Source organism: Dromaius novaehollandiae, chromosome 5, assembly GCF_036370855.1.
Source record: "Dromaius novaehollandiae isolate bDroNov1 chromosome 5, bDroNov1.hap1, whole genome shotgun sequence".
Lineage (NCBI taxonomy): Eukaryota > Metazoa > Chordata > Aves > Casuariiformes > Dromaiidae > Dromaius > Dromaius novaehollandiae.
The window spans coordinates 52275783-52293342 of record NC_088102.1 but is presented as its reverse complement, the minus strand read 5'-3'; the positions used below and the strand labels follow the sequence as shown (position 1 = coordinate 52293342).

The window sequence follows — 17560 nt, the reverse complement described above, 5'->3', positions numbered from 1 at the left end:
CAAATTTTGAAGGAAATAATAATTCAAGATGTGCAACTGAGTGGCAGATGAAGAGAAAGTTTTAAGCCCTTTCCAAAGGTAGGATATGCCAGACTAACTTTTGTTTGTTTGCTTGCTTTGGTAAAATATCTGGTTTTGGAAAATGGAGATGCAGTAAATCCAATCTCTGGATTTGTGCTACATGGAAGTGATTATTTAAGGAGGAGGGACTGGAATTAATATTGTTATTGTAAACGGAGGAATAGCCTGGCTCAATGAGATACTAATGAAGTCTTTCTGTAGGAAGTGCTGGAGTGAAAGCAGGTTCCTTTAGTGGGCTTTCCTAAAGAAGGGGTGCGAAAGGGCCGTGCAGCTGATGGTTGAGTGAGGTTAGGATGATTTGGGTGACAGACTCCTCGCTTCCATCTGGAAGGTGTGTGCGAGTTAGGAGCAGATGACAGGAACACCCTTGTCACATCACCTTGCAAAGCCCAGGTCTGAGGTATTTTCTGTATCTCCTGCAATTTCACTGGGAGCTGAAGAATTGCTACTTTTTAAGTATCATGTTTTTAATTTATTCCTCTATTTAAGCAATGAAAAAATGAGTAAGACTCTTTTTTTTTTTTTTCTCCCACATACCTTTTTGCCGTCAGCTCCTGTGTCCAGCATTTGGTGTTCTTTACATTGTGCTGAAGCATTAGATTTAACTTCAACTTGGGACCATGTCAGAATAGAGAACCTTGATAGGGTATTGGAAGGCTTGTGTGCAGACTTAAACTGAAACACTCCTCTGCTTCAGCCTTGCCTTTCCTTTATTATAAGGCAAATACTATGTGTACATGCTGTTGCTATTAGAACTGAAAGGAAGTACACTAATATTTTAATATAAACAAGTAGTTTACATTTGGGTGCCTCTTAAAAAGCCTTTTGCATGTGAAGGCAGCATTATTGTATTACTGTTTTTCATGTGATGGTCACATTAGTATCAAGAGAGGATCTCATCGTTCTGTGGCTCACCAAAGCCACTGGGGAGCCTTTATACAGAATTTGGTGGACTTGGGATGTGACCCAGAGATCCTGTTGTTAAGATTATTACTAAATCCAATGCAAAGGAATTATAGTTAATTTTTTTTATAAGAAACTATGCTATTTTTATTTGCAGGTCGGGCTGACATTTGCTATCGTGTTTGGAGTCATAATATACAGAATCTCGACTGCAGCAGCTTTAGCAATCAGTTCAACTCCATCTGGCCGGTCAAGCGTTAGGGTCACTGTCACTGCCACTGCCGTCATTATCAATTTGGTCGTCATCATCATCCTGGATGAAGTATACGGCTGCATAGCAAGGTGGCTAACTCAGATTGGTAGGTTCAAATCTTCCAGTCATGTCCATTAGCGCAATTATAAATGAGAGGACAAAAAATGGCTTGCTGTTATGACCAACTTCAAACTGATAAGCAAGCCCAGGAATTTCAAATTTAAGGCTAAAATCTTGCCAGTTACTTAGAAATGTCAAGGTGCACATAGACTCAGCTTTATTTTTAAAGTTTTTCTTTCAGCTGTGGTAGCACTGATTTCTAACCCAGTTATGGGTGACATGGATGCAGCAGAAATTCCTGTACCTAAACTTGAACTTGAACTGGACTCTTCTATATCACACAATTGCTAATTTCATTTTCTACCATTGTTTATTTGGCATAAGACCTGTTAAGAAATGAAAAATAGTGAATGCAAAAAACACTGTAGAAAAAATATTCTGAATGATTTGCAAAAACATCAGTGACAAAACGTCCAGAGGACTTTTCAGATAAGTATTTGCCCGTTCTGCAAACAAATATTATAGTGGAGGTCAACTAGATGTGAAATGAAATTGGAATTATTGTTGTAATGCAGCTGAACAGTAGGACCCTTACTAGGTTTACCTCTGACCTCAGTAAGGTCATATTGGTTTAACACTCCAAAGATATATACCCCTTTATTTAAAGGGTGGCTGACAGCTTCCAAAGTACACATTTATAAGATTTTGAAATGCTCCAGGTAGGATAATCCCTTAAAGTTTCTTACTTATGTCATATGGTTTCCAGAGGTTCCAAAAACTGACAAGAATTTCGAAGAGCGTCTGATTTTTAAGGCTTTCCTTCTGAAATTCGTCAATGCCTATACGCCCATTTTCTACGTCGCTTTCTTCAAAGGCCGGTGAGTATTGGAGGGCATCGTTTAGGATTCCAGCTTGTTTTTTGTGAGGCAGCTGTAGCTGGGACTGAGAAGAGGGCGGGATAATAAAGTAACTGTGGCTTAAAAAAATCCTCAGTATTGGATTAAAAACCCTGCAGCCTTATGGGATAAAGCAGTGATCTGTGTGATTCTGCTGTTTGAAATTTGTTAAAGCCATTTTGCCAAGTTAACCTTGTACATTCAGATATAACGCCGCATCAGGCCATGTCTATTTATCATGCTCTAATCTTATGTCATAGCAAGTAGTATCTCTCCTCTTGCAACCAGCATGAAAGCACAAAGCTAAAATGAACTCCATATCACATGTTCTGGCTAATGCAGCAGATGTGAAGTTGGGTGCCCACATGTAGTCCAAATGCCTTTAAGATGCACCTTAGAAGATTTCTGCAAAGATGTGTCTGTAATATTAGGGGGCACATAAACAGCTCAGTAAAAACTCTAAGTCAAGTTAGCACTTTTGCTTTAAAAATCAAAAAAAAAAAAAAAAAAGAAACAAACAAAAAAAAGCCCAAGAAAACTCCAGAATTGGAAATACCTAATTACTTTCCTTTGCTTTTTCAGAACTAAAAAATAACTTGTCCCACACAAAGGTATAACATTTCACAGTCAACTTCAGGAATCAATTATGAAAAATGTGTTATATATGAGGTTTTTATTTCTAACCATTGCGTTCTAGGTTTGTTGGACGTCCAGGAGACTATGTCTACATTTTCCATTCTTTCCGCATGGAAGAGGTAATTGCATTTTACCCTGTCTATGATCGTATGACTTGAGAACAGCATCTTTCACTGGCACAGCGATGCAGATGTTCTGATTTACATTTCCTCTGTCCGTTTAGTGCGCTCCTGGCGGCTGCCTAATGGAGTTGTGTATCCAGCTCAGTATTATCATGTTGGGCAAACAGCTGATTCAAAACAATTTATTTGAGATTGGCATCCCGTAAGTCGAAAGGTTTTTTTACACGTATACATGTGGCTTTTTACTATGCGTACAATACAGTATGTATTAGTTGCCTGTTGATATGAATTTGCTTCGTAGACTACATAAAAGATCTTTACAGTAAGGCTCTGCCTGCTCTATATAGTAAATAGTTTTATTTTACAGCACTGTTGACCAATATTGTAACATCAAACAATGCCGATGTCTTTGGAAAGTGTTAGGGGATCTCTTCATTTCCTCCTGGTTAGCAGTGGGTGTAATTCTGAACATGTGATTCAGCTATGACAAAATTTGAGTATCTGTATATGCTGATCCATGATATTTCCTTTTAGTATATTGTAACTCTTGCATAGTTTTTAATAAAATAATATACATAGATCTTGTTGTGTCTGTTGATATAAAATAACTGTCAATCCTCATCCACCTGAGTAATGGGCATTGTAACCAGAATAGCATGCTAACTGAATCAATCCATTTCTTCCAGAAAAATGAAGAAATTTATAAGATACATGAAATTAAAGCGTCGACGTTCTTTAGACCACGAAGAACACATGAAAAAAAAGCAACGTTATGAAGTGGACTATAACCTGGAGCCTTTTGCTGGACTTACCCCTGAATATATGGAAATGAGTGAGTAAGGTGGAAAGGAGGCATTTTAAGCTATAATTAATCTGATTAGTTGGGACAGAGAGCTGAGGTTTTTCAACTGCAGATCTGGTGGACAGTGAATAAGATGCATGTTAACTTAATTATTAAAGGGTATACTCTGGGACTGTAACACATTTCAGCCAACCACTGGCTGCTACAGTGCTATCTCATGTTCGTGATCCCTTGCTATAGCACTATACGTTAGGTATTTTCTATCAAGCTATGTGACATGTTACTGCCAAGGTTTAAATGCAAATGATTTAATAGCATAACATTGAGATTTTTAGGCATATTTTGTTTTCAGTTGCACGTAGGTTGGAAATAACTTTAATTTAATTCAGATGTGACAGTTTCCACTGTGTATTGTCACTCCAGATTGGCTCTGTTTTCTGAAATCTGGACTGAAACTTCTCAGAGAGATTTGTGCCTGTTGACCAGGTTGTACTTGACAGATCACATTATATATATTTTTTTCAATTAATTCATTATGTTGAGCAGCTAAGCTGATTGCTTAAATTCCATATTGAGTCAGCTCTGCACTACTGAGGCTCTAAAACTGCAATTCTTCTTCTACCTCCAAACTTGGTACCACCGAAAGGCTGAAAATAACTGCTGTATATAATGCTGTTTGCAACACTATCAGAAGTTCCTGAAGGATCAGTCAAAAGAGCAATATTAGCTAGTATTTTCAGGAACAACTACACAAAAATATTAGAAAAGAGTAACGAAATATGTTAATACCGAAAATTAGTGTGTATAGTAAAAACAGGGGCAGATTAGAATATCAGGTGACCTGAGTTTCAGCGTAGTCAAAACAGGGTTGAAATTTAATAGTACAAAATATGAGGTCATGTTACCAGTTCCTAAGAATAAGAATATGTGCAATTAGTTACATCAGCAGTTGGAATTAATAGCAGAAGAGAATGACTGGGCTATAACAGTAACAGGATGAGCATGATGTCAACATGATGCGCTCGTGAAACAAAAGCAAATATGATCGCAGGATATAGCAAGCAAGTTATTTCCAGTAAAGACAGAGAATCAGTAATGTCATTCATGGAGCAGGGTAAGAGCAAGCTAAGCTAGAGCACTGTATAGAGTCCTTTTCACCCACGCTCGGAAGGGATGAGCGCAAACTGGAACAGGTGCAAGAAAGGCTGCTGAGATGATCAGAGGAAGAGAGAGGTGGTTATGAGAGTACCAAAAAGATCTTGGCTTCTTCTAGAATGCAGAATGACAGATCAGGGGAGCTAGAGATCACTCTCTTTAAATACATATAGCGAGTTAACATTAGGAAGGGTGAAGACCTATGTAAACTAATGAACAAGGTTAACAAGACAACAAATAGCTATACTCATGAGTGGATTCAGGCTGTCATGAAGAGGGTTTTTGAACTTCAGAAGAGAAAGCTTCCAGGGGGATTAGTGAGGGCTCAAAGCTTGCCTGGTGGAGCACATCAAGTTCACATGAGACCTAGTATGGTCCCTGGAGGCAGCAGGTGACAGGACTCAATAACCCAGAAGAGCTGCTGTAATCCCATGTTCTTCACATCACTCCTACGGTTGAGGATTGTTGGGACAGGGTTTAGTCCAGCGCTGCTTCCCTGGCTCCTGCCCTGCCCTGCCTTGCCTGGAGGGCAGCACATGGCGCAGAGCAGATAGTGCCAGCTTTGCCCATGGGGGAAGGGTATTAGACGCTTTCCCACCTTTCTGGTTACCTTGCCTTGCCTGAACCAGCCCTGGCTTTTGAAAGAGGGGCAACTGGCCCTAAAATGTCTGCATGGAGTATCAGTCACTCCAACTGTGTCTAATATAGAAAATATGGTTTAGTCTCCCAGCAAGTGGCATGTTGTTAGGATTTGGGGGAATGGACCTGACACGATGCTGCATGCATTTGACAAATACAGACCACATCTATTGAAATTGGTTTTTTTCTTTTCAGTTATTCAGTTTGGATTTGTAACCTTGTTTGTTGCATCCTTCCCACTGGCTCCACTGTTTGCTTTGTTGAACAACATCATTGAGATCCGTCTAGATGCAAAAAAATTTGTTACTGAGCTGAGGAGACCAGTAGCAGTCAGAGCAAAGGATATAGGTAAGTGCACCTTGCTGTTGTTAGCCCATGTTTGTTTATTCCTAGATTGATGGCAGGATGTTACTATGCTGAGTTAGTTTCATTAACAGGAAGGTATTTATAGGACAATTCAAAACCTTATACTGTGGCTTTTCTGTGAACTCTCATAATTTATCAAGCCTTTACTTTTAAAATAGAAAGAGCAGTGCTTTAAATTCAGATTAATATTTTATTAAGTAAACAATATCACTTTTCAAATCAAAACGATCAATGCCACAGTGAAATATGTTGCAAGGTTCTGCACATCAACAGCTCTTCCTGGCAATGCAAGTGTCTTGCAGAAGCAAAAATTTCTGCATTTAATTGTTCTGGACTGAGCTGAAGAAATACACTTGGGAAGGAAGGAGAGGAGCCTGTAATGTCTGTGGATAAATGTATTCCTTCCTACTCAGCATGCATGTCAAAACTCAGGAGCTTGAAAGCTGCAGCAATTCTAACTGGAGCCAGGGTCCGCAGTTGTACAGTGACAGCAAAGCAGTCTGCCTTTTATTGCCGAGGGGCTGAGAACGAGGTATATATGCAGTGATGAAGCTACTTTTCCTAGCTGTTGGTTAACCAGGATATTGGAAAGTTATAAGTAAAAAGCTCATTAAAACAATTATTCATATTAAAGAGGAAGTCAGCAAGAGCAAAGAAGTTTACTGTGAGTTACCAAACTCTGTGTTATTTCTGGTATTGTGCACAGCAAACAGTGTTTCTGAGTGCTCATCCTAGTGCTCTAAGATTATCCTAGTACTGAAGAACATGTATTTTGTTGTGCTATTGCCTTCACCATGACATTGCTTTTGCTGTGCCCTGTGGTTGGCTTATTTGGAGCTGGGGACAAGGGTTTTTGCGTCCTCCCCCCCTCCCCCCCAGGGTATTAATTGCAGTTTATTGCCTTCCAGCCCCTCAGAGAATTCCCAAAGTCAGAGATCATGAGATGACTGTAAGCGAACCAGGCAAGTTTTTAGGCAGGCACCAGCAGAATCAGTAAAAGGAGAAGGTTGTACCTAGTAAAGGCTGTCCGTAATCACTGGCAGTGAGCAGAGGTCTAGCTTGGCTGCTGCTGATATTGCAATGTATTTTCCTGACATTAAATTCTCTGCTCTGTTCAGGCTGACTTACATATGCTGTGCCATAAGACCAAAACTATATGAAGTGTAAGTAAGTTAGTCATCAAGTGAAGGATTCTGTCACCCCAGAAGATTCTTCCGGAGATGTAATATTGTATAAAGCCTCCTACATCTTCCTTCCTCTTTAGTTCCAGAATAGCAGATTGGCTCATCAGGGCTGTAACTACACATCTGATAGCAGCCCTCAATTTTTCTGTCAATCACCAATATTTTGCAGACCTCAAAGGTCAGAGATTCACCCTTTCAAGTAGTACAGGATCAGGCCTTACATTAGTTTATATACATTACTTGCAAATGTACATGGTAGTTAAGAAAGACTATATTTAGCCCTTGATTTAACAAAGATACCTTCTACCTTTCCACTAACTACCAGTTGTTGCTACTGATTCTGACTGTGAACAAAGATATGCTTTGGGTAGGTTTTAAAGAAATAATGGAAAAGGGGAATCTAGCTTGCTCTTACTAAGTATATAGTACTGAGTCCTGTATGTCCTGTATCTACTCTGCCCTCCAGGATGAGTTTCACCAAGGGCCAGAGGAGTCCAGATCCAGGCAGCTGGGTTTTTTTTTATTCTGTGGTTACACAGAAGTCATACATGAAGTACATACTTCAGAGTCATTAGACTCTGTAGTTGAAAATTAGGTGCCTAAACATAGCTTTAGAAAACAGAGTTGGGCTTCCTTTGCTTGCAAGGTCTTTAATTTAATCTGTTGTAAGTTGTTCTTTTTTATTTAAAATATAACTATAGTTTGGCATAGGCATAAGTGTTCCTAACATTGTTAACTGAAAATGTCATTTATCTAACTCTAATGACTAGAACAGCATTCACATGTTCATCTCCTTCCTTAGGAATCTGGTATAATATCCTCAGAGGTATAGGAAAGCTTGCCGTCATAATAAATGTAAGTAACTCTGCATGAATAAAATTTTTAATTCAGTAGTCTGGCTCTTACATTCTCTTCCATTGGTTTTATTTCAGCTTAAATCCCTTAAATTGAGTGAAATCATGTGATACAGAAATTTTCTCAAATATTAGTGAATCCAGTGGATCCAGTGTTTTTTGTGAAAGCTGTGATAGTTTTGCATATTGATGCATCATGGAGAGAAAATGACAAAACTGAAATACTCAGAATGATAGGGAGAATTGGCAATCTGAGTAGTAGCAATAATATTCAATAATGAGTAGCCGTTGCAGCTTTTTTCTAGAATGTTGTCATAAAACGGTCTTGCTCTTTGAACAAATAAGACCACAGCTGTCTGCTTAAATACTTTTTCTTCCTACTTTACTATTATGAAATATTATCACTAAGACTATATATTTCTTAATTTCAGTGACAAAACCTATTGCCACAGAAGCTTTTAGGGTCAGGTAGTCAACTGGATATGAATTAGTTTGGCTCATCTGAGTGCAATGTCCCTCCATTGAAAATCTGGCCTCAAAAGCATTACACTCTACTATCTGGTCTGGTAATCAATGAAAATATTATTGTTTATTTCAACAGTGAACACCGCAGCCCGTAGAAAATGTCACACCTTAATATCAGTTTTCACTGGATCATCTTGATTCTTCAGAAGACCTGTATTTTGTGGCCATCTGAGAACAGATTCTCTCTCACTTTGCTTCTGTTATATTCATTTATGTAGTTACCTCATATTCTGTATGAATAGACACCCACCTTGGTCATCCTCAAGAACGACAAGTAGAAAACATGTTTATAATGGAGCAAAATAGAGGCCATGCAGGGCTTACAGCCATGGGCCATAGGCCCCCTCATTTTCTCGGAGATCTGTTCTGAAACTGCTGCTTCCCGTGAAATCCCTGGCGGCTGGACACGTGTCACTGCCATGTCATTCTCCAGCTGGGAGATAAGGAGAGGAGACCTCCCTGGAAGTGGTCAGGGTTGCTGAGGCTTCGCAGCCCGCAGGGCTCCCACGGTGCAGAGGAGCTGCTGCTTCACTCGGTTTCCCCAGCCCCGGGACCGAGCTCTCGGTCGGAGCAAATCCGGCCTCCCGAAATCAACAGAAACACTTCTGTTGGCATCTGGGGGCTGGATCAAGCTCTTACTGCTGAGAGGGGAAATCCCTTCACTTTGCCAACAGGTGGCTGTTGTCCTACAGCCAAACCATTCTTACATTTTGATATGCCACTTTAATTTGTCTTTACCATTTTTCCTCTTTTCCTTTAGAAATAATTTCTTTATTTTTCTGTTTTCTTCTATGTAGTCTCTCTTTGTCATTATCTGGTGTTATTTTTCCCTCTTTGATCCATCTACTGTCCCCCTTTATCATAAAAAAGTAAAACATTTTGTACTGTGTGTGTTCCACATGTACATGAGATTTATGCCAGTGAGAATGTTTCATAATAATAATAAATGAGAAGGGCCAAAGTTATGAAGAACTCGGCTGAATTGGCTGTCTTATATCTTGTGGATGACATTTTTATAAAACTTTTTTAAATAACCAAATAACAGGAAATTTTTTGTGACCATGAAAAAAAACTGGCTCAGTCCGCCCATCCTTTTATCTTGATGCAGTTAAACGCATAAAATAAATTCTCATTGCATTGCAAAAGCCCATCATTAAAAGAGTCGATTCGCTGTAAGTTGTTCACAGAACACAAAAATACATCTAAATGAATCAATTAGAGCTTATACAATCCATCAGGGACAAGTAGTAATTGGAAACAGCACTGTTTTTTCCTTTCCTCTGATGTAGGGGGGCACGACAGCTTCATTCTGCAGATGAGTTCAAGTGGTTATCCACACAGAAATCTTAGTCAACATGGAACTGCTCCATTTAATATCCTTCAACTCAAAAGGATAAGCAGTAAATACCACCTTGTTGCAGCAGTTATTAGTCTATTTTTAGGGCTCTGTGGGCTGGTCTCCCCCTTTTCTTTCTGAAGCAGCCCCCTATACAGCAGTCCCTAATTCACGTGAGTTGTTTGGGCAAGACATGCTTGAAGATATTAACTAAACGCTGTCTGAATATTGCGCTCATTTTTTACTCTTATGGCTTAGGCATTTGTGATCTCATTCACATCTGACTTCATTCCACGCCTCGTGTACCTGTATATGTACAGTGAGAATGGCACCATGCATGGCTTCGTGAACCATACACTATCCTCTTTTAATGTCAGCGATTTTCAAGCAGGAACAGCTCCAAATGACCCTATGGATCTTGGCTACGAGGTCCAGATATGCAGGTATTCTTTTGAAATGATAACTAATTTTAAGTATTTCCACAGCTAAGAATGTGACAAATTTTCTTCATTCCTGGGGTAAATCTAGGTCCCTCGTTTGTATTTTCAATACCTTCTGAGCAGGTCAGTAGCCTTTTGTGTCAGGTAGAGCCATTGCCTTGAAGTCTTGGCTTGCAGATAAAGTGAGCACAATGCTTGAATATTCAGTACCGCTTCTTTGCGGAAAGACAGGTTAGCATTGTTGTGTTCAGTGTTTGTCAAGGAATTTGCAAAGATTTTGACTATAGATTATGTATTCACTTTTTTGGAAAAGGATATAAATAATGACAAACATCATAATGATCCTTTACGGAAACAAAATGACATTACTGTGATGTCCAATTGTTGTATCATATGCTGCTGACATAATGACTGTGACTTCACAGTACACCTCTCACTTTTGTCTGGTTTTGTAGTAATTCCTGATGATATTAATAGCACTGGAACTTAAGGCCTACTTAAAATGTTATTGTACAGGACATTTGCATGTGTATAACAAGTCCTACATGTTATTGTCATTGTTAAAGGAAAGTTATTGTTGCATATTTCAGCTTATCAAGCAATCTAGGTCAGTGCTGAAATCCATGCTTTGCCTAGGCTTCCTTAGATATGCATCATCTTCAAAACAAATGTTTTAAAGCTTATGATTGGGGACCAAAGCCAAAAGTAACAGTGAAAGCACTTGGAACAGCGAGGCAGTAGGGGAAAATGGGGGTGAGAAGAAGAGGGGGGAAAAAGAAGGCAGAGGCATTCCAAGGGAGAAAAATAAAGATAATTTTGGTATACACGTACTGGAAAATTACAGAAACTAGTGGGGGGGAAATACCTATATAATTGTATTATGTTTTAATTTATGCTCTTTATAAATCAGAATAGAGCAGGTTAATCTGCAAAAAAGACTGCTAAAAAGAAAAATCACTGTGATGAAAGATAAAACCAACAAGAATTGCATAAATCTTAGCTTTTGCTCAGTTTTCCCTTTCATGGTTTCCTTCTGGTGATCTTTGGGGACATGAGAAATTAGTTCGGCAGAAATGTTTCTGGCACAAAACTTATAGAAAGGAAGTCTTAATGTCATGGTCCAATATGCAAATGGCAATTTTATCTACTTTGTAGTCCCAGCCTCTTTCTTCTTCCCATTCCATCATTTCTCTCATGTTTGAGGAATTTTTAAATCATATTTGAAAATACAGAGGCATAATTCTTTCAAAATATTAGCAGGATGCTGTGGTTTAAATTTACTTTATTTTTCTTAGTCCCATTTCTAACAAGTTAATTAGCTCATAGATTTTCCATAAGCCATAGCTAAGGCGAAATTCTCCTGTTCTCTCTATACAGCAGAATTTGGCTGCAGTCTTTTGCTGATCTTGAAAATACAGAACTCCACATAGTATACTACACTTGATAGATCTGAGACTAGTATTTTCATCTTCAAATTTAGGCTGAAGCCTTTTTTTTTTTTTTTTTTTTTTTAACCAATTTTAAAAGGGAATAAATCATCTGAACTTTGTCGTTAACCCCCTCTTTATGCAGAGTTGCTATTATTTGTACTAATCAGAGGGTATTAAGATTGAATTTTGATTAAAACTGGAAGGCTGTGGGAGGCTGTCAGCTTTGTCTTGTGTGTGGGGGGTTTGTGCAGTTATGCTGTAATAGCAAATTTGCTTTTAGACAGTTCGATTCACTGAGTATTAAGTATTTAATGCTCAGTGTGCTAAAATTTCTGAATGACATCACTGATTTCCTGAGTCTTGTTTTGCAGATACAAAGATTATCGAGAACCTCCTTGGTCTGAAAACAAGTACGACATTTCAAAGGATTTCTGGGCTGTCCTAGCAGCAAGATTAGCATTTGTGATAGTTTTCCAGGTATGTTATGCAGCAGGCACTTTCTATATAAGAAAGGAGTTAACACTTTCTGTATAAGAAAGAAAAAGAGTTATATTTCTTCAGCTAAGTAAGGCAGGCCACCTTTGGAAATAATTTATTAGGGCAAACAAAATATCTCCTTTCACAGCTGCTTCATGTAATAGCAAAGGAATTTGCCCATCCTTATTCACCCTCTTTCTCCCTCCCACCCAGCCCCAGATGGGTAATTTCATCCACAGGGACTGCCTGAACTGCTTTGATGCAGAGCAATGTAATGACCTTAGTGAGCAGCAAAGCACAAGGCTGATACTAATTAGGTCCCACCAATTTCTCCAGTAGGATATTACATATTTACTGAAGAAGTGTAAGTTTTATCCCAAATCATTTCTAGTTCTGGCCAAGATATAATAATTTCTGAGGTTTCCAAATTGGGTTTTATCTCAAATTTGAATGAGATGGCAAAATCTTGTAATTTTTCTCTATATAGCATTGTTCAATCACAACAGTTATGTTGGTTATTGTGATGTAGGTGTTTCAAGTCTGCCTTATTTAAACAACTTGTTTCAAAAATTTTCCTTTTTTTGACAAAATATGTATCTTTCTGTGAAAGAGTTCACTTTCCTTAAATCAAGATTTTAAATCAAAAACATTTCAGTGAAAGGTTTTTGCTGCCTTTCAGCGTTTTACCTTGTTATTTGCTTCTGCCTTGCTGATATAAAACTCATAAGCCACTTATCGGTTCTAGTATTTCCTCCTAAGCGGCTTTGACAGTATTTGTACATAAATTAAAAGATCTGTGCCTGCCATTTTTCTGTCCCTTCTAGTATTGACAGGAAGTTGAGGTAAATTTGGCTCAGGATCAGACTTGTGACGTGCAGTTGAGCCCAACTCAAATGTTGTCCTTCATTCTTCCTTCTAAAGTACACTGAAAATAGCCCATTCCCTCACAGTCATCTTTTCATTTGACCCTGCTGACATTTTCTCACAATTTCGTTTTCAGAACTTGGTCATGTTTATGAGTGACTTTGTTGACTGGATTATCCCAGACATTCCCAAGGACATTAGTCAGCAGATTCATAAAGAGAAAGTTCTCATGGTGGAGGTCTTCATGAGAGAAGAGCAAGGAAAGCTGCAAATGCTAGAAACCTGGAAAGATAAGGACACAAAAAAAGGTGAAAACTGTAACAGTCACAGCCCCAGACTCTCCAGGAGCCACAGTGGGAGCTTGCCCTCCTGCCATTCGTATCCCGTTGACGTATAGAAGAGGAGGGAGTTGAGCGTATCGGGGCATTCCACTGATGAACAGGCAATCATGGAAAGGGCAGGACTTCATTAAGAATGGACGACCTGGTGCATGTTTAAGGATGTGCTGCCATTTTGCGCCCATCTTTGTGAGAAATGCTCTTCTTACAAATATGGAGGACCACGTTCTATTTCTGATCTTTTTTTTTTTCCTTTTGCACAAGCAGTAATGCAGGGAATTTTTATATTTCATCGTTAGATAACACTATTGATGTTGGTGTGCATTAATAAATGCAGGTACTTAGTACATCTTGATAGAGATATTCTCTGAGAATTTGACCTTAGCCTATTAATTAAGTAAATAAGGGTAAATTTTAAGTAATAATACTAATAATAATTTAAAATATTTTTGGAACCCCAGGCTTGAAGGTCTGTGGGGCAACTCTACAAAGTATATTCAAAGCAGTTTTAGAGTGTGCTTTCATATTCCCTTTGGCAGGAAGAGAGAAACGATATAAAGCTTACCAGGCTAATTCACTTTCAAAGATATGGTTTAGCTCTGCTGACAGACTTCTGTATTTGAACCTGCAGGTCCAAGACAAAGCTGCCATTGAGTCAGCTAAGGCGTAGAGAGAAACAAATGTGTGGGGCACTTGTGGTAACTTGCTGTGTACTCGAGACTTCCACTGGGGCACTGTTCTGTTCAGAAACACCAGAAAATTGCATCAAAATTGAATGCCTTTATCTTCATCCCAGTTCTGAGACCATGGAAAGCCGCTTGCTTCCCAGAAAAGCTGTTTTTACCAATGAACAACTAATGTGGATGAAGCTACCTCAGTGCCCCAGCCTGCACCATATGCGTTTGAGCAATGCCCTTGAGATTCCCTGCTAGTAGCAACGCAGCAGCAGCACAATTTCTGAGAACCTCCCAGCAGGTAGATTATCACAGCGCATTTTGTTAAATGCCCTGAATTAATGAGCACATGTAGAACTACAGTGTCTCACACTGCCCTGCCTAGTACTTGGACACTGTTGTTCCTGAGGAGTTACACATTTTCCCATTATATTAGCACATCCCTTCCTTAGCCAGGTTTTTCTCTGTAGCCCTGTGTTCTCTGCAGGAGAAGGGAGTCCACACCCATTTTCACGGCCAGTTGCCCCTGCACACTTTGCTATTGAATGGCATCTCCCAGAAGCCATGCCAGAAGGGGTAAATCCAAACCATATACCACATACTGTCTTCAGTGGAAGTTTTGCCTGCACTGGGGCTACAGGACCAGACCTTCAGTTACAGGACTTTTATTTTGTCTTAAAATACCCTAGCTTTTGTACAAGGAACTTCCTTAAAGTGTAACTTACTTATGAAGCCTATCTAAATCTCATCAGTGCAACTCTTTTTATGTATCGTACATTTTAGTTTTGCTTTGTCAATGATAAACTGCACTTCCAAAGAATATTGGTGCAATTAATCTCATTTCTTTTATTGCTGTCTTGTCCATGGCACTTACGTAACAAGTATAAAACTGAAGAATAAAATAAAAACTAAAGATGTTCTTTAAAGTCTAACTACTGTATGGTTTGTTACAAAACCCAATGTCGAGACTGTTTTCAAAACAAGTTAGTTTCTCTTTTTCCATTTCTTTTTTCTTTGCCAAACTAATTTAAAGATTAATGCTAGAACTTTAAAAATGCCATATTTAGCTTTTGCTATATTTATTTGTTTTAAAGTATGTGATAAACTTGATATTTTTCTGTGGTCTGTCCAAAGAAAGTACCAGAAAAGAAATTATGTGGAAGAAAGAGAATGATATTAACCAAATACTCTTGAAGCTAATTTAAAATATTGATCCAACCAAAGATTTTTATTAATAAAGGGCTTATATTTTGCTAACTCTTGTTTCTGTTGTATTTTGACTTGCAGGAATGTCACTATTTTTCAAATTTATAACTTATGATAGCTTACTATTATGGGGCCAAATCCTGCCCAGTTTATTCACATGAAAAGCATTATGCCTGGTAGTAAGTGTTTACAGGATCAGGCCCACTGACTGCAATAGAACTGTGAATGTGAATAAATTAAGCAGAATTTTGTCCACAAATGCTGTTGGAAAAATATTCTTCCTTTCATTCCTTGGTAGCCCAAAAGTTCTACAAGAAAGCCACATATGAACTACCTGTTCTGAAGACAAATGTTAGGGAACTTCCTCTAAAGGAATTTCATCTGTAAATATTTATCTAAAAGTGTTCCCGGCTTAATACTGACATTCCTGTAAATAGTAAAATTATATCCTGAACACATACGTATCAGAATTTTTCTTTATTTGCTGAAATCATGAAATAGTAACAGTTGCTTATACTTTCTTTTGTACAGTAAAATGTTTGAAATGGAATTTTGTATATAAAAACTGTATTACTACTTAGATAACGATAAGACTCTTTCATGGAATCATTTTTTAAGAAAAGTAAATATATACTAAATCTCTTCAGTTGTTTTTTTCTTTGAAAATTTACTTGAAATATACTTAAATATGCAAAAGTTTCTCCTGTGAGACAGGTTCAATTCCCAGTGATCCTTGTGCTCCAGGTATGCAAACACGAGTATTAGATCTGAGTTATAAACCAAATCATGTCACAGTTTGCATAAACAGGTTCTTTGATACCCTTCACAGTGCTCCTTATCTACTCAGACAGTAGCGACCAGAACTGAGAGATTTTTTTGCAAATACTGGCCAATTCATTTGTAGACATCTTCCTGACAGAGTGCAAATCCTGCACTCTGTCTGTTTTAGGCACCCATTTGGGGATGAGATGAATCCCGCCTTAGATGTGCTTGTCTCTGTGTCCACAGAGGGAGGTTTGGCTGCTAGCACAGACATAGACACTAAATCCTGTCCTGGGAGTTTTAATTTTCTTTTGTTTTGGGCATTTAGCAGAATGTAATGCGTAAGAGTTTTCACTAAGTTATTTGAAATGAGCTCCTAACAAGGAAGAATGTTGTTTGGTTCATTCAGTCAAATTGAAAAAATGTATTTGTTATTTGAGGAAAAAATGTTGAATGGTTAAACTAAAGTAATAAAACTCAGTGGTTCCTTCAAGTATGTCTTGCTGAACCCAGCTCTGAAGTGCAATAGTGCAGGAGGCAGAAAGGCTCTGCTGCGTAGTTCACAGTTTTACTGGTGCTGTGCGACTGAACAAACAAAGCTGGGCTCCGAACCTGCCTGGCAATTTTATTTTTTCGTCTCCTTCCCGCCTTTAACTGTTCTGTGAGAAGGCAAAGAGGGACGTTTCATACCATTTCGTCCTTTCTAGCTAGAAAATATTCGTGTTTCTAACTCTAATCAGATTTAACTAGAAGGTAGGAATTATGTTCCAGGATAATGAATATGAAAACCTGTTCCTAGACTACTCTCAAGATCTTTCAGCTGTTTACTTTTAAGGGATAGGTACAAGATATCCAGCAAAAGACTTCACTCAGATCATGTGTAATCACACTGAAGTCAGTTTTGTATTATGCTTGGTTTGTGATTTGTTTGCTATCCAAATAAAGGTAAGGCCTTAGTTTTATAGAAAAGATGTGTCATCAAGTTAAGTCAAACACAATGTTGCCCATGTCGAACACAAAATTCTGATCCACAACACTTCATCATTGTGAATAACTTTTGTAGAAGCAGATGAATCGCTGCCCATGTGGTAACTGGTTTGGTTTTGTCACTTCTTAATGACAAAATAGTAGGTAGAAGTTCATTAGCTATAAGATAGTCTTCCATAAAGAGATTTGCACTGCGAATGTGTAACCTTAATGAAAGTTTTTTTCGTATTATTGATGCAAATAGAAACAGGTTTTGCTCTTTTACCAATAGCAAATTTAAGGAATTATTATGCTAATAAGGATTCAATGGAAGATGAGAAAAGCACAGTGAAAGTTAATTGAGAGGAGCAGAAATCTGGAAGTGCCCCCAAGAAATAGCTGAAGAGACCTGGATGTGACCCACAGCTACCATGTGGACCAGCTCTTATGTCCAGGGTTTGGAGAAAGATAAGTTTCTGTATTTATCTTGTCAGCTGAATTCTGTATGGATTTGACAGCATTCAACCTGTTCTTGGCATGCTTCTGGCAAAAAATTATAAATACAAAACCTCATTCCCTCTGCCCTTTCAT

At 38.4% G+C, this 17560-nt stretch overlaps 1 protein-coding gene across 8 annotated transcripts in view; it reads left to right on the top strand.

Moving 5' to 3' along the window:
* ANO1 (anoctamin 1) overlaps positions 1-15883 on the top strand; it is a 98000-nt gene extending 82117 nt beyond the window's left edge. For 7 of the 8 annotated variants that reach the window (XM_026094562.2, XM_064512821.1, XM_064512823.1 and 4 more), the window contains 10 exons: positions 1142-1343; positions 2064-2175; positions 2891-2948; positions 3053-3153; positions 3638-3783; positions 5743-5895; positions 7900-7952; positions 10071-10255; positions 12054-12159; positions 13160-15883. In XM_026094562.2, coding sequence (XP_025950347.1) covers positions 1142-1343; positions 2064-2175; positions 2891-2948; positions 3053-3153; positions 3638-3783; positions 5743-5895; positions 7900-7952; positions 10071-10255; positions 12054-12159; positions 13160-13420 — 1377 coding nt within the window. In that variant the 3' untranslated portion in view covers positions 13421-15883. Of the gene's footprint in view, positions 1-1141; positions 1344-2063; positions 2176-2890; positions 2949-3052; positions 3154-3637; positions 3784-5742; positions 5896-7899; positions 7953-8552; positions 10025-10070; positions 10256-12053; positions 12160-13159 lie in introns of those variants that run through there. The other variant, XM_064512824.1, reaches the window with a different exon arrangement.
* The last annotated feature ends 1677 nt before the right edge of the window (positions 15884-17560 follow it).